General features: G+C 44.7%; 1 protein-coding gene and 1 non-coding gene across 7 annotated transcripts in view; both read left to right on the top strand.

Moving 5' to 3' along the window:
* KIF3B (kinesin family member 3B) overlaps window positions 1–11,130 on the top strand; it is a 40,357-nt gene extending 29,227 nt beyond the window's left edge. For all 6 annotated transcript variants that reach the window (XM_019972243.2, XM_019972244.2, XM_019972240.2 and 3 more), the window contains 4 exons: window positions 3,622–3,735; window positions 4,400–4,505; window positions 6,610–6,788; window positions 7,351–11,130. In XM_019972243.2, coding sequence (XP_019827802.1) covers window positions 3,622–3,735; window positions 4,400–4,505; window positions 6,610–6,788; window positions 7,351–7,447 — 496 coding nt within the window. In that variant the 3' untranslated portion in view covers window positions 7,448–11,130. The remainder of the gene's footprint in view (window positions 1–3,621; window positions 3,736–4,399; window positions 4,506–6,609; window positions 6,789–7,350) is intronic.
* A 384-nt stretch (window positions 11,131–11,514) lies between these two features.
* TRNAE-UUC (transfer RNA glutamic acid (anticodon UUC)) lies at window positions 11,515–11,587 on the top strand. The gene has a single exon. It is a non-coding gene; the product is annotated as a tRNA-Glu (tRNA).
* Window positions 11,588–24,041: the final 12,454 nt, after the last annotated feature.

The raw sequence follows: 24,041 nt of genomic DNA on the forward strand, positions 1-24,041 counted from the left end.
GGAGTTATCCATGTTGCAGCATGTTAGCACTTCATTTTTTAGAGCTGACCCATATTATATGAATATTCCACATTTTATTTATCCATTCATCAGTTGATAGACATTTGGGTTGTTTCTGCTTTTCAGCTATAGTTAATAATGCTGCTATGAACATTTGTGTCCAAGTTTAATTGTGGACTTAACATTTTTAGTTCTCTTAGGTTATCCAAGAGTCTTACGGATTTAGGTCTTAACATTTAGTCTATGATCCATTTAGAGTTAATTTCTTCTATGGTCTGAAGTATGGTTCCAAATGCATTCTTTTGCATGTGGACATTCACTTGTCCCAGCACCTGTTGTTGAAAAGTGTCTTCTCTCTTTGTCTTTGCATCCTTGTTGAAAATCAGTTGACCATAGTTGTAAAGGTGTATTTCTGTACCCTCTGCACTGTTATTCTGTTGAACTGTATGTCTGTCATTATGCCAGTACCACACTGTCTTATTATTTACTGTAGCTTTGTAGTAAGTTTTGAAATGAGAAAATGAGTGCTCTAATATTTTGTTCTTTTTCAAGATTCTTTTGGCTATTTAGGGTCTCGTGCATTTCCATATAAACTTTAAGATCAGCTTCTCAATTTCTGCAAAAAAAAAAAAACAAACAGTTGAGATCTTGATCGGAATTGTGTTGACTCTATAGATCAATTTGGAGAGTATTGTTATCTTAACAGTATTAAGTATGCTGATCCATGAACATGATGGATGTCTTTCCATTTATTTAAATCTTCTTTAATTTCTGTCATAAATGTTTGTATTTTTCATTGCATAGTCTTTGCACTTCTTTTGTTAAATTTATACCTAAGTATTTTATTTTTTTGATGCTATCATATAAGGAATTGTTTTCTTAATTTTATTTTCAGAATGTTTATTCTGAAGCTACTGGAATGTTTATTCTGAAGCTACTGTGTCAGAATTAAAATTGATTTTTGTGGATGTAATGATATATTTTCACCTAACAAAATTAACATAGTTTCTTAGTATTCTCTCATACCCTACCCATATTTGGATTTTCTTGGTTTATTTGTATTAAAATCGACATAAGGACTATATATTACATTTAGTTATTATGTCTGTTATGCTTATTTTAATCTGGAGCAACCCCTTTCCTTTTTAGAAACTTTTTTTCATAACTGTATTGTTGAAAAGGCTGGGGCAGTTAGCCTAGAGAAATATACCACATTCTGGATTTGTCAGTCTGCTTCTTCTTCATGGTGTCATTTAGCTTGTGTCTCTGTCTTCTTTACCTTCCTTTAACTGAAGGTGAACTCTGAAGGACTGGTTCTTAACCTTGATTACACACATAAATCATCGGAGGAGTTTTTAAAAATAGTGACACTTGGGTCCTACCCAAGAGATTCTGATTTCACTCGTCTAGGTAGTGGTCCTTAAACTTTCAGCAGGTACCAACCAGTTCATCTGAAGGGCTTGTTAAATGTAGATCGCTGGGCCCCACATCCAGAGAATCTGATTCAGTACATCTGGGGTGGGGCCTGAGCATTTGCATTCACAAGTACCAGCTGTTGTTTCTGCTGGTTTTTGAGCACACTTTGAGAATCACTGATCTCTCACGAGGTCTGACTAAGATATTGTAAGTGATATTAATGTGCAGCCTGGCTTGAGAACCATTGAGCTGATGGTTTCAGCCAACAATGATCTTTGTGTAACTCCATTATTTCATTAGGGGTTAAAAAATTTTTTTTAATACCAGTTCTTCCACTTCATTTGCTCAAAGTTTTCTTTAAAGAGGAACTTTCATTGAGAAGGAAATGGCAGTCCACTCCAGTATTCTCACTTGGGAAATCTTGTGGACAGAGGAGCCTGGTGGGCTACAGTCTGTGGGGTCACAGAGTCCGACACAACTCAGCAACGAAGCACAACTGCAGCAACAAAGACTCAGTGCAGCCAAAAATAAATAGATAAATTTTTTTAAAAAAGAACTTTTCAAAGAGATTCTTTTAATGATTAAGTTGTAAATTTGGGAAGGAGCCCTTAAAATTAAATATAGGCATGTACACCTAGAAAAAAGGTCAGAACAAAATATGTCAAAATATCTACTTCTGAGTACTGAAATTGTGTGTAATTGTTTCTCACATTTTCTTTTCTTTAAAAAAAAATTGTTTTTTTCGCCCTGCATAGAACGTAGGTTCTTAGTTCCCTGACCAGTGATCGAACCTGCACCCCCTGCCTTGGGAGGTCAGAGAGTTAACCACTTCACCACCAGGGAAGTCTCACATTTTCTAATGTATAAATGAGATCTTTAAAATCACACACAAAAAGAACCCCAAATATATGAAAAATCATTTCTTAAATAGTCAAAGAGAAAATGTCATCTCTTCAAATTATTTTTTTTAAGGAAGTAATTTTCATTGTTCTGTCTCTTCTTCGTATCTGCTGAATAAACAGCAAGCCAGCCTGTTTCTCATGGTCCCCTCGACCTCTGTGGTGTTTGTTCTCTGTCTCTCCCATGTTCACACCCTGTTGACATTGTTCTGTCCTGAGGTCTGGAAGGAGTGCACTCAGAGAAGGGCAGGAAAAAAGTCATCACCATGGAGAGACACAGCTCAGCGGGTTCCAGTTTCATTGTCTGCCGTGTTCTCCGGGTGCTTCTCAGGCAGAGACTCTTCTCAGGAATGGTCTTCATTCGCAGGGGTCTAAGGGGCTGAAATGCATCTTGTTCTCCTCTTTGTTCTGGTGATTAGAATGTGGAGTTTTCCACCTTGGGCAACAGTCCATAGGATTGGAGGAAGGCATTTGAAACTGTAATCTGTTTTCAGCATTTTGGAAATTAAGGAGCAGGTTTAGCAGTACCAGTGGCCCTCCCCCAAGTACTTAGCACAAGTTCACTGCAGCATAGCCCAGACATTGCCTTCCTCTTTATTTTTAAAAATTATTTATTTATTGGCCTCAAAAACTGTGGGATCTTAGTTCCCTGACATCAAATCCAGGCCCCTCAAATTGGAAGTGTGGAGTCTTAGCCACTGGACCACCAGGAAAGTCCCTCCATTCCTCTTTAGTCCTTCCACCTCCTCAAGCTGCTACTCCTTGGGGATAAATGGCCTTTCCATATTCCTACGATAGCTGCTGCTAAGTTGCTTTAGTCGTGTCCGACTCTGTGCGACCCCATAGATGGCAGCCCACCAGGCTTCCCCGTCCCTGGGATTCTCCAGGTAAGAACAGTGGAGTGGGTTGCCATTTCCTTCTCCAGTGCATGAAAGTGAAAAGTGAAAGTGAAGCCGCTCAGTCGTGTTCGACTCTTAGCGACCCCATGGACTGCAGCCTACCAGGCTCCTCCGTCCATGGGATTTTCCAGGTAAAAGTACTGGAGTGGGTTGCCGTTGCCTTCTCCATTCCTACGATAGACCTGTCAGCATGCCTAGGAGTGTTTCTCTGTCTCAAGCAGGGGCCAGTGTCATTCATGACTGTACCCCAGCTCCTAGTATGATGGTAGTCCCGTTGTACCTGCTCAGTAGGTGTTGGTTGAGTGACTTGGCCCTTACCTATTACTTGCTTCATGTGGGACCAGATAGCCAGCACTCCATTCTTGTTCTTTTTCCATCTATTCGCCTGTGTATGTGTGCTCTTACAGGCATCTTATTATAGAAAACTTCATTCCTCTGGAAGAAAAAAGTAAAATTATGAATAGATCCTTCTTCGATGAAGAGGAAGATCATTGGAAATTACATCCTATAACCAGACTGGAGTAAGTCACTATTGACTTGTAATGTGGGAATGGGGTGGGCTAGAATGTTGATAAGCTGGACTTGGCCAGAGGAGAATGGTAAAATGCAGTCTGATTCCTTTAAACTTGGAACCAATTGCAGCTGTGACTTTGTGGCTGCTGTAAGTTCGTGAGGTAAACGTTTGCTGACGAGTGTGGTATTAGGAATTGGGAAACATTATCATAGTGAACTTATGGCCTTTCAGCTTCCCCAGATGTCCAGTGAAGTGTGCCAGGCCAAGGGAGGGGCAGTACATAGGTGTTATCTGTCAGTCTGACTGTGTGGAGGATTCTCAGTCTCTGTCTGGATCCTGCTAGAAAGATGAGAGAAGTCTGCCAAGGATGTGGGAGTGGGGAGTGTGGACAGCTCAGCTTCATGCCTGCTATCTAAGAACTGGATGATGACTCAGAGCCCCTCCAGCTTGAAAGATGCATGATGCTCACACGTGAATCAGAAAGCAATTCAAGCAGAAAATATAAGCAGCTCCCGCCCCATTTACATGTCAGCCCTCAGTCCAGGGAGTTTCCCATTTCAGGTTCTACCTAAAGGAGGCTCAGAATTTTCTGAGTGCTAGTTCCACAGTCCCAATCCTGGGACTGTGGGACACACTCTGGCCTGGGTCTTGAGCACACAGTCCATTTCCAGGAACCAGCAGATGATGAAACGGCCAGTCTCAGCCGTGGGATACAGGAGACCGTTGAGCCAACACGCAAGAATGTCCATGATGGTTCGTCCAGACGTTCGATACAGGGTGAGAAGATTGTACTCATGTTAGAGAAACATGAGTTTAATTTATGTAAACGCTTTGATTGTACTCATGTTAGAGAAACATGAGTTAAATTTATGTAAACGCTTTGACCCGTCTGCAAAGTCACAATTTGTATCCTGACACTTTTAAGAGGGACCTGAGGACAGCTACGTTAATAACAATTATAACAAGTAATATGTATGATTAATGAATCATAAATAACAAGGTAAACGAGAATGAGATTTAGAAAATTAGGACTAGGGAAGGAGAGAGCACAAACATATTGTAGTCCGTGTGGCCAGTACATATTAATAGTGAGTTTCAGAATGGCCTTGTGGGGAGACGGGAAAGAAAGATGTCTAACGACAGGAGATGGAGGTTCGTGAAAGAACTTGCGGTCCTTCCGTTTAACAGAATACATGTGAGTCATGTAGTTATCTGAAGTGACATAGTTGATAACTAGTTAATGACCCAAGCATATTTTACAGTAAAAATACCAGACAGGCTTCTGTCTATAAGCACTGGCCATGCACCAGGCACTGTACTCGGCGCTTTGCTGCTCTGTCTGATTGAGCCCTCTCACTCACTCTGTGCGGTCAGTCCTGTGGCTTAAAAGTTCAGGTAGCTGGTAAGTGGATGAGCCAGGAGATGCAGGTATTGTTCAGCTATAGAACAATTGGTCCTGAAAGCGCGTATATGAATTTAAAAAGCGGGTGCAAAGTAAATCAAAATGTGGACTGGTAATTGCTGGTTAATGGAAGCACATTCATTTAAAATTTTCTTCTTTTTGCTTATCTGTATTTTTTATAACCATCCATGGGGATCCTCTACTATGTTTATTTATTTAGGCTGCACTGCAGGGCTTATGGGATCTTAGTTTCCCCGACCGGGGTTGGCACCTGGACCACAGCAGTGAAAGCACCAAGTCCTAGCCACTGAGCCACCAGGGAATTCTCTGAATTACTTTTATGATGAAAGCTTGTCACTTAAAAATTTTAAGATGTTTTTGAGTCTCCCTTGGCAGCCAGAGCAAGGCAGATTAGGACTAGTTAACTCTTCAATTACCGTTCTTCCTGGCACTGAGTTATTCTGAATAAGGAAAACAAAAGCAAAAAAGAGGTTATCAGATGTGGCTTTATGTCGTGGAAGATGAGGGATGTGTCAGAGTCCTCAGAAGCGTTTTTCTAGCAGTTTCAGAGGGTACATATCTTGCCAGTTTATTTCATGTCTTCAGCCTAAAAACATGATTTTAAAGCCAACAAGTCAAATACATGGGTTTCCAGGGGGCTTACCTTGATCCAGAGATAGAATTTCAAGCAGTGGCTTTCAGATGATTTTTAGCAATGGACCTGCTCCATTGAGAGCCATGTTGTACAGTATCTCGATACGTAAAATTGATCAACGGAGCCACTCCATTCTCTCCCCTAACCTCCCAGCTGGTTTCCCTCACGCCCCCGCCAGGGCCTTGGGGCTTGAACTCCACTGAGTGGGAGGAGCTAGAGGGGAAGATGTGGAGCCATGGGTGTTCTTCCCTCGTCACCCTCGGCTTGGTGTTTAGGGGCCAGGAAAAGGCCCAGCGCAGAATATCGAGTGACGGAATCTATCTACAAGGCCAGTTATGAGGCAGAGCCTGGTCTGATTTTCAAAATCTGATAATAAGCACATATACTGCCCCCTGCACACACTACGTATATGCCCCATACCTGCCTCCTTCCCTCTACAGCCAGAAAATTCATCAGAGCTGCTGTAGGTATGGAGATTATTGATGACTACGATTTTCTTTTGCATATCTTTTTGTATTTTTATACTGTCTACAATAAATAAGTTGTACTTAATTTATTATTTTCTCTTGATTATTCCCCTTAGGGTGCAATACGCATTCTTTTTGTTTTTTAAAGGAAAATAGAGAAAAGCATAGAAAGTAAAATAAAAGTCATCTGAAATGGCACCAGGAAAAAAGTTATAAAAGTACATTGCTTTTTTTAAACACATCCTTGGTAGGCTTTGAGTAGCAAGCAATCCGAGGTTCTGTTCTTGGGTTTAGATTGTTTGAAGTCCTTTTGTCTGATTGGACGCGATCCTAGCTGTCTTGGCTCTGCTTCTGCAGGCAGAAAACATCATGCTGCTGGAGCTGGACATGCCCAGTCGGACCACCAGAGACTACGAGGGCCCCGCCATCGCCCCCAAGGTCCAGGCTGCATTGGATGCGGCTCTACAGGATGAGGATGAGATACAGGTGGATGCGTCATCCTTTGAAAGCACTGCACATAAGAAAACCAAGGCCAGGTGAGTGGCTTTGGGGACGTGTTTGAACAAGGACAGATGAGGGGAGAGGGTAGCAAATGTGCTTGTTTATCACAGAACTAAGTGGCAAAGCCCGAGTTAACCTCGGTCTGTCTGCATCCACAGCCCAGGCTCTGAGCCTCAATTTAAATAACCAGCCACTTAATTTGGTGCTCAATTAGAAATCCTGTCTTATTAAATTCCGGATTAGAAGTTTAAGGAAAATAACTGAGTGCAAAGCCAAAAATGGAAGGAATTTTACCTGCATACTTAGTTTTTTTGTTTTTCCTTCTTACCAATTTGGAGAAGACAGTCAAGATGTAATTTTAATGGAAGAACAATTGCTGAGAATCAGAGTCCCTCCCTGAGGTGTCATCCATCCATTGTCGGGTCATGTTGGCTATCCGAGAGGGTCACGCTGTGCCAGTCTCTGGTGGTTTTACAATTGAAAGTCCATGAGGCAAGGCCACTCTGAGACATAATGGCCATTAATGGGAAGGGAGGCTTATCTGCATCAGAGACAGCGATGGGATGTGTAATGGACATATGTGCTTGACTCTTGCAGGCCTAAAAGTGGAAGGAAGTCGGGCTCCTCCTCTTCTTCCTCAGGAACCCCCGCATCTCAGCTTTATCCACAGCCTCGGGGGCTAGTTCCAAAGTAAAGCCACTTCCCCCTCTCCCAGGTTACAAACAGCCTTGCCTTCTGGGAGAAGAGACAAGCAAAAACCTGCAGAGAGGACTTGACCCCAAACTCAGAACCATTCCCCTGGGGAAAAGCAATGGCCTCTTCGCCGATGAACCAACTTAATCTGGTTGAACATGCTGGTCGTAAGACGGCACTCAGCTCCTCTAGGACTTGTCCTTTAATTAGCATCTCAGAACTGCCTGGATAAGGTAAAGTGTGATAGCTGGGGTGGAAAGCAAGAGAGTGACCGGTGACCTTGCTTCCCTTCTCCCTTGCCACCTCCTCTCCTTTTCCTTGCTGTCCCATCCTCTCCCCTCTACTTTTCTAGCCTGTTCTTTATACTGGGCTCCCTTCGTGTTGAACAATAGGGCAAAATCAGGAGTCACATCAGCAGACCAACTCTTTGGAGCCTCAGGATAAAGTGGCAATGAGTCTGAAAAGCGAAAGTCCTAGAACTTGAGCAGGTGCTCGTTCTTATAGGTAGAAAATGAGAAATCTCATTTGGAGCTAAGCCTCTGAGGGGCACGGTCCATGCACCTCAGTAAGAAGTGGATCTGCTTTTGGGATCTGCTGAAGGAGCAGATATTTTCCAAGGAAACTGCCAACTTCTGCTCCAGAAGGATTCCATGTCAGAAGCAATAGAAATAACACTTCCTCTGCCTCCTTGGAGAGTTTAGGGAAACAGCTTCTTTAGAACCTCAAAACCATGACCATCTTATCCAAGACGTGAATCTGTAAGTTGATGCCATGTCCATACGCCATGTCACTTTGCTCTTTATTGGTCACCATCTATTTCCATGCACATTTCTCTGAGCGAACCTGCCTGGGCCCATGTTCTGCAGTGGGCCTGTATTTTGGGCAAAGAGAGGCTGTCTCTGCCTTCTCTGATGGGACCAGAGCTGGGGGCACGAGACACAGAGAAGCACTTCTGCATCCCCTGTTTTTTTCCATCCTTGCATAGAGAGCATTGGGGTGACGAGGTAGGTGCCAAGATGGTGTCGTGAGGCTCGGTGCAGTGGCAAAGGAAGATGTGACAGCTGGAGCGGCAGAGGAGTCCTGCCTGCCTCCAGCAGAAGACTCACTGAATCCTAGAACTGGGGCTCACCCCAGGCAGAGCCCGGGGCAGTAGCGAGGCATGGCCGTGTGATCGAATAGTTCAGAGGAGTTAGGAGTTCCCGTTTACATATACTGGTTTGGTTTGTAAGTTTTAGTTCTCTGTATTATTGAAATTCAGAATTTGGCTTTATGTTGGTCATTAGGTGGATGTTACTCATTCCCCCCCATGAGAAACTTATAAGTGTGTGTGGGTGTGCAAGCACAGTGGTGCCTATGTTCTTTGAATGTGTCGTGTGTGTCTGTAAGAGAGAGACCAAGAACTTGCCCGACTTTAGAAATACACTAACGTGCAGTTGTTGCCTTTGTCTGTATTAAAGGCCCGCTGAATGACTAATCCAGGCTGGAAGCTCCCACGTGGGGGTCTGAGTCCATGAGCCAAGCCTGAGGGGACAGTATGTGTCCCTAGTCGGCCACACCGGCGCACCTTGCTGGCACCGTGCCTCGGGAAGGTGGCGACTCAGTGGGCCTTGAGTTATATTTTAACTCAGCTGCTCAGTTCCCAGGGCACATTTCTGGATCAGAACCTGCGGGAAAGAGGAGGTACCGAGTGCAATGTCTTAGCGTCCTGCAAATGGAGATCGGTCGTCTACCAGCTTATCTCCTGTTTAGTAACCATTCTTTCTGAACCCAGGGCCCTTTTCAGCAATTCGCGGAGCATGATGGAGGCATCTCTCTTCTTTCTCGGGATCAAACTCTGTTCTTTATTATTTACTAAGAATGTCCCTGTTTGAACAGGAACTATATGATGGGGTGGGTAGCCTAAGATGGTGACCTGCTGGTTACACCTGTCTCTTGCACTACATTTCCTTGAAGCTGAACAGAATCAGACCTGAATCTGATCTGTAGGCTGAACATTTCCATCTAGGAAGTCTGAGAATTAAAAATTGCAGATAACCCTGTAGCTGAATACGGATGTCTCAAGGTGACTGTTCTGACCATGGGTGGTTGAATGACCATGGAACTTTTCTAAGAAGGCAAAAGAAGTAAGCCAAGTTGACAGGCAGGGTCATGAAAACAGGCCTGCCTTGTACTCAGCTGTGTTCATCTGGTGGTCTGTGAAATGAAGAAGAAGAACACCTGGCTGGAGGTTGAGTCTCTGGTGCTTTTCTTCTCTCAAAATGGATCTGATAAATATTCGAATAGAGGAGAGTGTCCTGCTGCCACCAGGAAGCTGCTGCCTTGGGCTCTGAATTGAGCCAAAGGTGTAGACCTACCAAGATGACTGAGGGACCAGGTTTTTATTGTCTGTAGTCATGCTAGAATGTTCCAAGCCCTCTGAGCACCTTCATGTCAGCAGCAACTAATGATATCTGGCAGCAAGGCCCCAGGATCTAATAAGCTCATCTGAGAGAAGGAGTTTGAGACAAACGTGCAACCGCCCGCAGGAATGCATCTGGTTTCAGATTTCAAATCCCGTGTCTCCCAGGCCCCTGGATTCAGAACTCAAGGCCACAAATCATAGGCATGAAGCACTTTCTTAAGACTCCACCCTAACGTTGGATGGCTCCCCATCGAATGCCTGCATGCTGCTTGAATGGCACCACCCGCATCTCCACGACCACAGGCGTCAAGAGAGTTGCTCAGCTCCGGCGTGGGCCACGCTCTACTTCTCCTGTGTGACTCTTGTAAGTGCCCCTTCACTGAATGTAGAATCGTTGCCAAGTTTGTGAGAAGTGTCCATTCTTTGTCAACTTGGGATATCAGTCCAGCCTCACATTTCCCACTGGAGGTTGAGGCTTGGTGTGAACACCACCTTGGGCCATCTCAGCACCATCAGTGGACGAAAATGGGGCTGCTAATACACTCTAAAAGCCATAATCAGAATGCTCGAAGGACCTGGATAAACAGCGGGCCTGGCTACTGTCTGTCGTGCAAGGTTGTTGTCTTGCACTGTTTGGAAATCTGCCCCCGCTCCTCCCTGCCCTCACTTCCTGAATGAAATGCTTCTGAGGTTGTTTATGAAAGGAGTGATCCTGGGGCAGGCAGGAGGCAGTGGGCTTTATGGCTCCTTGGAGTTACTGTTGATCTTGACCTTCTCTTTGGCTACCTTGAGACAAAGAATATGCCAATACTTGGGGCTCTGAGTTTTATAGTCAATATTTATTTGTATCATCTCTTTGTCTAGGAATGTAAAAGTGACTCTAAACTAAGATGTGTAATAAAAATCAGATTTATTGTACCTCCAAAAAGGTGTCCTCATAAATGACTGATGCTTCTGAGAATGACATGCTGGTGACTGACACACTGCCAATTTCTTTTAAACATTTGAATGTTTCTAGTGGAAGGAGGGTGGGAGTGGAACATGAAGACTGAGTTGAAATGTTGGCATTTAAAAAATATAGCAGCAAGGTAAAGGGACATGAAAGAGTGACAAAAGAATGCTTTTTGTGGTTTTCCATGGAAGCTCCTAAGACAGGCATGAAATTACTTTTAATTTCTGTGTTTTGTTTTTTAATGTTTCTTTACATTTATTATATACTTCAGAATATACATTTTTTAACAAAAATATTTTGTTATTTACTATCAAGAAAAAATTACTAGCAATGAGCAACTCATTGGTCTTATGGTTTCTTATGTGCTCAGGCCTGCTGGAGTGTCCCCCGCCCCAGGATGGAGGGGGGGGTCATGTACCCTGTGTGAGGAGTAGAGACTCCATAGAAGGAGCTCAGACCCTGGACTCTGAGCTCGGCTTGAATCCTGCTTGTGCCTATGCTTACTAGCTGTGCAACTATGAGGATTTTAGTTTTTCTCTCTAAACCTTGGTGTGTGTGTGTGTGGTGGGGGCGGGGGGGGGGGGGGTCTTGTCTGTAAAACAGGGTCATAATCACACCTGGAAGGGCCACTGTAAGGATTAGCATTGCATTTAAAGCAACAAGTACACAAGTATGTGGATGAAAGCAGACATTTTCAAATGTGGTTATTGGGAGTTCCCTGGTGGTCCAGTGGTTAGGACTCTGCACTTTCACTGCTGAGGGCCTGAGTTCAATCCCTAGTTGGGGAACTAAGATCATACAAACTGAGTGATGCCATTCCCTCGTACCCCCAAAGCCCCCACCCCACCCCCACCACCACTAAATAATAAAATTATTTGGTTATTGCTATGACAGGGCCCTGGGTTCAGAAGACATCATGAGCAATTTGTATCCTAAGAAACTAGAGGCTAGTACTGGGTATATTATGTTCAGAAACCCCTAGGCCTCTATAGAAAAGCGGCTAATCACTTAACAAATACATGTTGAGTATTTCCTCTGTGCCATGCTGTTCCAGGAACTGGATATAGAGACGTGAGCAACACAGTCCCTGCCCACACACAGCTTGTGCTTGCATGGGAGAGGGAGATGGGGTAATGCTAACCAAACGCACCTGAACGTGTAATAACCAATCATGACAAATGTCATGAAGTGATATTATAAGAGAGTAATAGGAGCCTGATTGGATTAGGTGAGTAAAGAAGGGAAGGGCTTTCTGAAGAAATGGCATAAAGTGAGATCCAGAGGACAAAGAGTTATTGGGACAGGAATAAAGAAAGAGATTTGTTCAAAGAGGGGACAGCACCTGTGAAAGCCTCATGTAACAGCTAGGATTTCATGGGAAGGTATCTGCAGTCCTTTTCTACCCTCACTAGGGGGAAGCATGCAAAGCTACCGTAAAAAAGATTATAGTATAGGACTTTAAAAATAAGTATACCAACAAGAAATGGAAAGAACAGAGAGGACAGTGTTTATGTGATTAGACAAATGACCCTTAACTCTTCAGAAGATGCCCTCAAACTACATGTAACGTCCCTATAGTCCCCTTTCTTTCCCAAAAGAGTTAAAAATCATAGGTTAGCCTAGCCTACATAGTTAACTATTTTAGAATAAAATCAAAACTCATTAGCCAGAAAGCAAGGGTTCAAAGTGTGATCTGAAGAATTATGAGTGTGTTCTTGAAAGTGACAGAGCTCTAGGTGGGTCAGGGGCTAACCTATCAGGGGAGGTGCAGGGCAGGGTTGCTGGGCAACTTAGAAATTCCTGCTGACTCCCCAGGTTGTCTTCTCATCTTCTGATTGTTTTAAGGAAAAAAAAAACAACCAAGGAACTACTCAAACCTTGTGTGACAGAGTAAGAAGTATATAGTTGGTCTTCGTCCCCCCCAAAACTTCTACAACCCCTGAAATTTCCTTAATGATAAGAGTAACTTCCGGTATTTCTAACAAGCCCCTTTCAGCCACACCAGAGCTTAGGCTAACAAAGTGACCTATGGATAGCTTCGGGGTGGAGGTTGGTTGCCAGGGGAACCGATCATGTGATTGATTAGTGTTGGAACTTTCAGCACCCCTCCTGACCTCCGGTAGGGGAGAGGAGCTGGAGATTGAGTTAATCACCAATAGTCAATGATTCAGTCATTCCGGCCTGCCTAATGGAACCCATCCATAAAAGCACCTGAATGATGGGGGTTTGGAGCGCTTCCAGGCTGGTAAACTCATGAAGGTGCCGGAAGGACGGCGTGCCCGAAGAGGGCCAGGAGGCTCCATGCCCTCCCCTGACCTGGCACTGTGCAGTTCTTCCATTTGGATGTTCCTGAGTTGCATCAGTAAAACAGTAATGGTAGTTAAAAGTGCGTTCCTGCGTTTCTGTGAGCCATTCATTCTAGTAATTATTTAACCTGAGGAAAGGATTGTGGAAACCCTCGGCAGTTACAGCTGGTCATAGGTCCAAGTGGCAACCTGGAACATTGGACTAGCCTCTGAAGCGGGGGGCAGTCTTGTGGGACCAAGTCCTTAAATACTAGGAGTTAGTGTCAGTATTGAAAATTGATTTGCAGGACACCCTTTTGGTGTCTGGAGAATCAGAGACATTGGGTGCAGGGAAAAAAAAAAAATCCATGCATTTCATTGTCAGAAGTACTGTGACTAAAAACAGTTGACCTTGGAAACTGTTTTGAACTTCACGCTGACAGTCTGTCTCAGGGTGCGTGATTTTGGCAGGTCCTCTTTCACTGGAGTTGCCATCGGATTGAAGTTTACCTTGAGGATCTGGTCTCCGAGGACCATGCGGTGGTCGCATCTGCCAACAGGGTTGTCAGTGGCGTTTATCAAGGATGTAACCGTAGCTGTCACAGCTGCTCCTGTTTCATCCTCTGTTTCTATCAGCAGTCTGTGGTTAACCGTCCCCCGGTGCTTCAGTTAGGCGAGCTGATTGGGGATGGCTTTGGGGGTGGGGAACGGGCAGAAAGAGAGGTGGCTCACCCGCATGGCTAGGGACGGTGCCACCCACAGGAACTTGTGGAATGCTCGCGAGCGCCAGGTGTCTTGCTCTGCCCTGGAGACAGAGAGGAGTAACATGTACTCCAGCCCTTCTGAGGCGGGGAGAGAGAGAAACAGGATGAGAGAAACAAGTTTCAGAACAGTGATTCAGAGTGGTTAGGACCTTCTAGAAGGCCAGTCTCCTCCCCTCATGCCGCTCTCCCAGACCTCCTCTTGGTGCTCGGTAACACCAAGCGCTCACAGGCCATGACACCTTTGCGTGTGCTGTGCTCTGTTTCTGGTAATTTCTCCCCACTCCTGCTTGGTTCACTCATACTCATCTTTCAGATACTCATTTAATGCCATCTCTTCTAAGAAGCCTTCCCCAACCACTCATTCTGGTTTCCCCCCGTCTCAACCTGGCTGTGCAGTGTCTCTCACTGAAATGTGTTTCCTTCTAAGCCCTTTGCCCAACTTGCACTGTATTTGTTTGCCTTGGTCTCCCCCCACTAGACTGTAAGTTCCCTGAGGGCATGTTGTGTTGTCGTCTCCAGCTTGACACTCTGATGGATCAAGTGGTAGGGTCAGTGCTGACACCCGCAGCTCAGAGTGTTTTCTGTCAGAGGAAAGGGTGGTGGGACAGGAGGGGTGGAAAGACTTCACAGAGGAGGGACGCTCCTGCAGAACGGGCAGGGTAGCACCCCGCTCCGAGGAGGAGGGAAGGGCGTGGCAGACAAAGACAACAACGTGGACAGCACAGGAAGGGTGTGCTGGAGTGAGGGAGCAGACTGCGGGAAGGGGCCAACTCCATGGCACAGCCTGAAGACAGAGGGCCGGCCCTTGGAGGCTTTTTTGGTGGGTGTTGTCTGTGTGTGAGGGGGTGACGCCCAGTCCTACCTACACTCCAGGCGTTTTCTCCTTAAGCCAGCCTCTTCTGCTCCTGTTTCTCCCCGAGATAACAGGAAGCAGTTTCACCAAGCGCTGCTTTAAGTGTGCCTGCTGTTCACACAGGTTTTCTGGGCTCAGTCGGCAAACTCCGTTCTGCAAGGAGCTTTCCCTGGCACAGCTCAGAACCCAAGGAATTTCAAGGGTTGACTGTGACTCAGTTCCCTTGGAAATGGGGCTGAGGCATTTTTCAAAGCAGTAGAATGGAAGATGGTGCCTTTGCTACGTTTAGGAACAGAAATTAAACTTATGCCATTGGTTTTGAAATTTGTCTTCTTTGGCCAGTGACCAAAAGATTTACCAAATGCTGTTCAACACTCTATGCCAGATGTCAAGGGCTACATATGACTCAGGGCCCTGCCCTTCTGGAGCTCCCAGTCTGGTAGGGAATTATCATCCCACACAAATGCATACATTTCAAAGTGATCAGTGGTTCAGACACAGCACTCACGGGGTTGTAGACTTTTCAGTGCGCAGTGTGTTAAACGTGGTGATGAGTCGTCTTGCTTGATCTGGGGCAGTGAGAGGAGCCAGCACTTTGGTGTCAGATCCTTTCTCATTTTTTGAGTGTCTACTATGTGGGGGCAATTTTCTAGTCGCAGGGACGCAGGATGAAGCTCCTGCTCCCAGGGATGGCCCCGCAGGACAAGGCAGGGCAGGAGTGAGAGAGAGACGAGCAGGGGTTGGTGGCTGGCTCAGGCTGGGAGGCCAGCCAGGGCTTCTGTGCAGCATGTTTTCCATTTGAGCAGAGCCCCGAATGAAAGTGGGGAACAAGCATGGGCTTCCGGCACCAGGACCAAGAGTATTCCAGGGAAGAGGAACCAAGGTGCAGAGGCCTGGAGGCTGGGGTGTGTTTGAGGACAAGTGTGGCTGGCAGGCAGGGACAGGTGGTGGGGGTGGGGGTGGGGGGGCAATGCTGAATTGTAAATGAATTTTATTTTTAGATCACTGGAGGCTTTTAAGCAAAAGAGGGAAATCTGACAGGAATGCTTTAATAGGATCCCTCTGGCTGCTCTGTGGAGAACAGAGGAGCGAGAGCAAGGGGAGAGGAAAGAGACTGCGTAGAAGGGGTGTGGTGGTTTGGAGAAGAGGGGGTGGCTTGGACCAGGCAGTGGGAGCCAGTGGGGAGAAGTGGGAACACGCCTTAGGATACATGCTGATTGCTGATAATTGTATGTGAGAAGTGAGAGACAAAGAAGAGGCAACAGCGGTTCCAAAGTTTTCCAAAGTTTTTGATCTGAAGCCGGTGGAAATTCCACCCCTGCCACTTCCTTCCATGCTCCCCCACTTTAAGATAAAAGGCGATATTAAGATATAATCCCCCTACCGTGCATTTTACCCATTAAAGTGCATATAATTCATTGGTTTTTAGTATATTCACAGTTGTGTAATCATCAACCCCTATCAATTTTAAAACATTTTCATCACCCCCAAAATACCCATTAACTGCCACTCCCTGTTTCCTCCCCACCACACAAGCCGTAGGCAACCACTAATTGACTCTGTCTCATCTGTCCGGTGCTCAGAGCTCCAGTTTCCTCCTCTGTAACTTCACAGGGTGATTGTGAGGTTGAAAAGACAGCATGAAGAGAAACAGGACAGCATGCCTAATAGTTACCAGGCAGAGTGGCCTTGGCCTTCATAAGTGCTCTGAAAGTCCCAGCTCTCCCCCACTGCTCGCCATCTTGCTGAGGCATCGTGGCCAGGGGTGAAAAGCATGGGCGCTGGGCCCAGACTGCTGGATTCTGAATTCTGAACCCACCACTGACAGGTTGTATGATTATTGCAAGGTTTTTAACCTCCCTGGGGCTTCAGATTCCTCAACTGCCATAAAGGCATCATAGCAAGTACTTCCTAAGTTGCTCGGAGTCAAACCACGCGAAGCACTGGGAAGAGCGCCTGGTGTGTAGCAGCAAGCACTCAGGGAGGGGTCAGTGTTGCGAGGCTGTTATCATTATTAAGTGAGGAGCAGGCAGGTGGCAGCTCCCAACATTGAGGCCAACTGGACATTTCTGAGTCCAGGCAGTTGCAGTGGTAATGGAGAGAGACCATAGATTTATTTTTAGTCTTGTCCTCATGTGGGATGGATCTCTACTTTTGGAAAAGTCACTTGTCCCCTCTGAGCCTCAGGTTGCCCATCTGTAAAATGGGGGCGAAAGATCTTACCTCGTGGGTCTCTGTGGAGGATTCAGTAACCTGTTCAGTACTAAGCACTGTTTTGAACACAACAGGGGAAAAAAGCATGCTTCCCTAGAGCTTGTGTGGAGCTAGTAGAGAGAGACAGCAAGTAAATATTAATCATACAGACAATAGTAATCATAATACATTAAAAATACATGAATAAGAAAGCAGAGATGTAACGCACCTGGCGCCGGGCATGTGGCAAGCCTTCTGTCCACGGAAGCTGTTGTCATTATTATAGGAAAGCACTTTGAAACCGTGGACAGCGCTGTATAGAGGTGGTTCTCCAGGTGACTGCAAGCATGTTGCCTTCATCCGAGCCTACCCTCATCTCTGCTCAATTAAATTTCGCTCAGCCTCCAAGGCCCCTTTCGAGTTGCCTGGTTGAAATGTCTCTCATGGCAGAGTGTTCTTCATCCCTCCCTTCAGCTGGCATTAACTGAATGCCACTTTGGGCCAGTCCCGATGCTCAGGCTTTTGCGATGAAAACCCTGGGAGAGGTGTGGGCAGCAGCGTGGAAGGAAAGGCCCACGGCACTCTGTGCTACACCGTGTTGAAGCCTGGCGCCTTGGTTTTCGTCCGCCAGGGGAGAGCCCAAGGCTTCTGAACTCAGTGATCAGATTAGCAGATAAATTCAGACTTCTCAACATTCTTGTTTAAATACTTCATTGTAAAAGTAAACACCTGCATTATGGTCAAATGCATAATCTCTATTTAAGCACCAAGTGTGAAAGTGTTAGTTGCTAAATCGTGTCCCAGTCTTTGTGATCCCTGTAACCCACTAGGTTCCTCTGTCCATGGGATTCTCCAGGCAAGAATACTGGAGTGGGTAGCTATTCCCTTCTCCAGGGGATCTTCCTGACCTGGGGATCGAAGGGTCTCCTGAATTGCAGGCATATTCTTTACCATCTGAGCCACCAGTGAAGCCCCATTTAGGCATGATGATCTAACCAAAGAGCTACAAGATAGAGATGTAAGGACCTGTGGAGGAGCAAAGACTTCAGGGCAAAAGATTTCTCAAGGTGTAGACAGTATTTATTCTACCAGATAAGCAGGAAATGTGGCAAACTGGAACAGAGAAGTTTTGGAGCTGGGCTTCCCAGGCAACGCAGGGATAAAGAATCTACCGGCCAATGTAGGAAATGCAAGAGATGTGGGTTTGAACCCGGTGACAGGAAGATCCCCTGGAGCAGGAAATGGCAACCCACTCCATTATTCTTGCCTGGAAAATTCCATGGACAGGCCATTTCCTTCTCCAGGGCATCTTTCTGACCCAGGAACCAAACCCCAGTCTCCTGCATTGCAGGCAGATTCAAGAGTCGTATATAATTAAAATATTAATAACTATTAATTATTAGTAACAGTATAGCATTATGGAAAGAGCTCTTGTGTCAGCCAAGCTCTTGTGTCAATGCAAGAGACTTGTGTTCAGATTCTGACATTCCCATTTCAAGTTGCTTAAACTTTCTGAGCACTGGATTGTCTCCCTTTTCTGTAAAATGAATAATACCTTCCTTGTAGGATTGACATAAATGTGATAATAAGTTCCTAGGTTGTATAATAAGTGCTAAGTGCCATTTTAAAATCAAAATACAGAAAGCTTTATTGAATATTCTGATTATAAAAATCATATATTCTGATGATAAAACATTGAAACAATACAAAAACATTTAAGAAAATACTTACATATCACTGGAAATTCCATTTCCTATAGCTGATGGCGAATTTTTTAGGTATCTCTTTATGCAAACTCTTAGTTTGACCTTTATAATATACATGGGTCCACAGTACACACCTGTCCTGTTTTCACTCAATAATATGTTGTACACATATGTTCAGTTGGTAAATATAGATTTCTATTTTCATTTTTAATCGCTTCCTAGTAATCTATTGTGTGAATCACCAGAATTTATTTAATACTATAGATGATCATCGGAGAAGGCAATGGCACCCCACTCCAGTACTCTTGCCTGGAAAATCCCATGGACGGAGGAGCCTGGAAGGCTGCAGTCCATGGGGTTGCTAAGAGTCGGACACGACTGAGCGACTTCACTTTCACTTTTCACTTTCATGCATTGGAGAAGGAAATGGCAACCCACTCCAGTGTTCTTGCCTGGAGAATCCCAGGGACGGGGGAGCCTGGTGGGCTTCTGTCTATGGGGTCGCACAGAGTCGGACACGACTGAAGTGACTTAGCAGTAGCAGCATAGATGATTATTGAAGTAATTTCCGGATTATTTTCTGTTTTATATAACACTGTATTTTTTTTTTTTGGCTGCACCATGCAGCACATGGGATCTTAGTTCTCCAACCAGGGATCAAACCCTACAGTAGAAGCAAGGAGTCCGAAGCACTGGACTGCCAGGGAAGTCCTGATACAATACTGTGGTAAGCAACCTCATACGTAGATGGTTGTTCACTTGTTTAATGTCCTTCCTGGGATAAATCACTGTAAATGAATGACTAGCCAAGAATTTTCCCATTATAATTTTGTTCCATTTTGGTAAACTGCCTCCCAAAGTAGACTATATGAATTTGTGCTTCCACCAGCATAAATTGTGCCCACTTCCATACAGCCTTGTTAACACTAGGTTCTGCCAATCTTTTTGATTTTTGCCAGTCTGACCTGTTGAAAAACGGTGTCTCAATTTTGTTTCTATCTGTGGTTACTAATGAAGTGGAATATATTTTCAAGTATTCATTTCCATTTGTGATTCTCCTTTTGTTAATTGCCTGTTTAGGCCATTGTTATTTGACGATTTTTCTATTCAGGTGTTTCCTATTGACTTTTTAAGAACTCTTTGTCATGAATATGACAGATATTTTCCTCCACTGCATTGGTTGTCTTTAACCTTGTCTGTGGTGTATTATTGCTGAATACAAATTTTTAATATTATGAAGTCAAATCTTTTTTTTTTTTAAGTCAAATCTTGACTTGATTTTACTTGATGGATTAAAAAAAAAAGTTTTAAACATGTTGAGAAATACTTCCGTTTCCAGATTATAAAAATAGTCACTTGTTTATTTCTACCCAAAAAAGAAATAAATTTCATTGTTTACATACACCTCTTTGATCTAGGAGGTGAAATTTAGATTTAAGGAGAGAGATGGAGCTCCAACTTAATTTTTCTCCAAATGGCTACCCAAACGTCCTGTTCTGTTTATTGACTTCCATCTTTTCTCCACCAATATGACATGTTACTTTTACTGTGCACTGCAATTCCTTATACATTTGGCTCTATTCCTATACTCTGTTCAGTTTAATGGGTCTGTCAATTCATTTTTCAAAATGGCACTGTTTTAGTTGGTGTCATAGTAGTAGTGAAAGTCACTCAGTCATGTCTGACTCTTGCGACCCCATGGACTGTAGCCCGCAAGGTTCCTCTGTCCATGGGATTCTCAAGAATACTGGAGTGGGTTGCCATTTCCTTCTCTAGTTGGTGTAGGTACATTTTAATATTTGGTAGAACAAGTCCCAACTCATCCTCAAACCTTTCTTGGCAATAGGGCAGTGGAGTGGGGTGGTAAAATTCACGGAGTTTGTGTTCATTCAGCCAGCCTGAGCTTTATAATTTACTCATTTATTTATTTATGGCTGAGCTGGGTCTTTGTTGCTGCACGTGCTTTTCTCTAGTTGTGGCGAGCAGGGGCTACTCTCCAGTTGCAGTATGTGGGCTTCTCCTTGCAGTGGCTTCTTTTGTTGCAGAGCACAGGCTCTAGGGTGCTCGGGCTTCAGTGGTTTCAGCACGTGGGCTCAGTAATTGAGGCTCCCAGGCTCTAGCACACAGGCTCAGTAGTTGTGGCGCACCATCACGTGGGATCTTCTAGGGAACAGGGATTGAACCTGTGTCTCCTGCATTGGCAGGTGGATTCTTTACCACTGAGCCACCAGGGACAACCCAGCCAGAGCTTTAATCCCAGGTCAATCACCCACAAGCTGTGTAATCTCAGGCAATTTTTTTTTTCTCTCTGAAACTCTGCTTCTTCATCTGTCCAAAGTTAATTCTAACAGTATCTACTGTGTTTTTGTGAGGATAAGATGAAATGATGCATAGCAAGTCTGGCACATGGTAAATGGTCAGTAAATGTTCAGTCTTTTTGTTATGAAAAAGATGCATCTGTTTTTCTAGTTGAATTTTAGGATCACTTTAACAATAAAATCTTCCCGGGATCTTGATTGGGATGACATTTACTTGATATGCTAATTTTCAGATAACGAATGTCGACATGTTATAGCGTTTTCCAGTCCGAGGCAAGTTGTGCTCTTTATGGGTACGAGACTTTATGCTCCTTGGAAGAGTTTATAGTTTTCTTCATATAAGAGGTGCGATTTTATGTTAACTTTATTTCCAGGTGATATAAGTTTTGTTGTCATTTTGGTGAACGTGAATTCTTTAGTACATAAGAAAGTTATTCCCTTTTTAAATTGAGAGGTAATTGACATATAACATCTCTCACCATATGAGGGTCTAGTTAACATCTCTCACTATATGATTCATCTTTTTTCTTGTGATGAGAACTTTTAAGACCTATTCTCTTCGCAACTTCCAAATATACAATACAGTATTATTAACTATCGTCGCCATGCTGTGCCTTATATCCCCAGGACTTACTTTATTGGAACTTTGTACTTTTTGATCACTTTTACCCATTTTGTCTACCCTGCCTCTGGCAACCACTGGTCTGTTTTCTATATCTGGTCATTCATTTTTAAATGTTTATGTTGCACCCAAAGTAGCTATAATTGTTGTGGGGGATAATTTCTCCCTGCACAGTATCAGCTTTGAGACATTCCCTTCTCTCAGCTCTGGGAGCACCCCAGGTTTCCATCCCTTGGTTTTCTGTCACTTGAAATCCATCTCTCTGATGCAGAAACTGTGTCTAATTGGGCTGTTAGTCCCCAGGGCTCAGCACAGGGCTTGTATCAGTACAGACTTACCAATGCCACTTAAAGAAGGTGCCCCATGCTGTATTACTCTTTTCTGGAATAGAAGAGCCTCTCTTCTAGGACACAGGGCAGGGCAGCAAATAGTCCGGCAGTCCCTGACCTCATCTGGCTGACAGTCTAATTTGGGAGCAGACATTGAGGAAGTCATCATTAGGGTCAAGAGTGAATTACATTAAATATTTTTCCTCATTACATTTTGAAGGGAGTTTTGGGTGCTATGGGAATGTAAAGGACTTAGTTGAGTACAGAGCAGCAGGAAAAGCCTTGCTGAAGAAATATTCCAGGAGCAGCCCAGGACGACTCTGCACCCAACATGTTCCCTCTCCAGGGCAGACTAGTGTTAGCACCCAGGCCTCCTTGAATAAATCCATTCAGCAAAGAGCATCTGCTCTGTGTCAGGTCCTATGCTGTTAGGTCTGGGGCCACAGGGTTGGGTAAGAGCCAGTATCTGAGCTCTAATCAGAGCTCTGTTGATTCTTGGGAGTTACAGGAGACAATTAGAACTCCTCAGCATGGGCATCTATCTCCTGTCTCTCCCTCCTGCCCCCTACTGGGTCCCAGCCCACCTCTTTGACCTCGTCTTCTCCTGCCCCACTGAACTGCTAGGCCCCCTCGCCAACTGAACACACTTGCACTTTCACACATGTGGAGGCTGCCATCCCCTGCGCCCATCATATTCACTGTCACTTCTACAAAGAATTCCCTTGAGCCTCTCCTTTTTTCTCTCGGCATTCAAGAACCAGAGTATCACCACCTCTGTGAAGTCTGCCTTCCCAGAGTTTGTTACTGAATCCTTTTCCAAAATTGATGGTCGTGTATAGTTATGTTTCCATGTGTATGATCCCATCAGACCAGGGGGCCCTCAGAGTCAGTGACCTTGACTCTTGTCTCTCTGGTGGGAACTAATATACAATGGATCACTTAGGAACTGCAATTAAAATGGGGTCAGAGAAAGGCAACTTCTATAAATAAAAGGGCAGAGTACAGAAAGAAGAGAAGGGGTGGGGTTAGTTAGCTTAGAGCAGTGGTTCTGAACCTAGGGCTCTGAGAGCAGAGGAGCAAGCTGGCAGAGTGTGAGCCATGTGCAAAGCTGGGCTGTGCTCAGTCGCTCAGTCATGTCGGACTCTGCGACCCCATGAACTGTAGCCCGCCAGGCTCCTCTGTCCATGGAATTTTCCAGGCAAGAATAATGGAGTGGGTTGCCATTTCCTTCTCCAGGGAAAGCTGGGTTACTTGGGTTTCAATCCTGGCTCTGGCATGTTAGCAGCTCCAGAGGTGGGACAAGTGTTTTATTTCTCTGAGCCTTCAGGGAAAGGTGAATACTGTGATTAGTATCACCATGTTGGCTTCAGAGGGTCTGGACACATGTTAAAATTCTATAAAGAATTTTGTTTAAATAGGTATAAGTTTTTCTGGAAGGATGGTTCCTTGATTTTTAAATTTCACAAAATGTACAAGCTAAGCAGGAGGAAGGCATTTTCTGAGTTGTCTATTGCTATGTATTGCTGTGTATCAGATGACCTCAGAATTTAGGGAGTTAAGACAATGAACATTATCTGACCAAAACAATGTACATTATCTGACTGTTTCTGTGGGTCAGGAATCCAGGAGAAGCTTGTTTGGGTTATCCTGGCTGTGGATCTTTTATGAGATTGATCTCTCGAGATGTTAGTCAGGGCTGAAGTCATTTGAAAGCTTGTCTGGGGCTACCTGCGGTGTAGACGTCACCTCTCCGTATGGCTGCCTGAGTGTCCTCATGACACGGTGCCTGGCCTCCCCTAGAGCTTATGATCTGAGCGAACAAGGCAGAAGCTGCAGTGTCTTTTATGACCGAACCCCAGAAGCCACACACGGCCGTTTCCAAAGCACCCAGTTGGTTTCACAGTTCAGCCCTATTCAGAATAGGAGGGACTAAAACAGATGTGAATGTCAGGGCTGGGAATCACTGGGGGCCATTTTGGAGGCTGGCTACCACAGTGCCTTAGAAGGAATTTGGAATGAGGAGCTGTCGGTTTAAATCTTGACTCCACTGACAACTGTGTGATCTTGGGAAAGTTCCTTCACTTTACTGGCCCTGCCAGTTTTCTCACTCAGCTCACATGGTAATTGTGCTACTCAAGAGTTAAGGCCTGTGAAAGCCATTTATCCAAGCCC

The sequence above is a fragment of the Bos indicus genome, chromosome 13 (genome assembly GCF_029378745.1).
Source record: "Bos indicus isolate NIAB-ARS_2022 breed Sahiwal x Tharparkar chromosome 13, NIAB-ARS_B.indTharparkar_mat_pri_1.0, whole genome shotgun sequence".
Lineage (NCBI taxonomy): Eukaryota > Metazoa > Chordata > Mammalia > Artiodactyla > Bovidae > Bos > Bos indicus.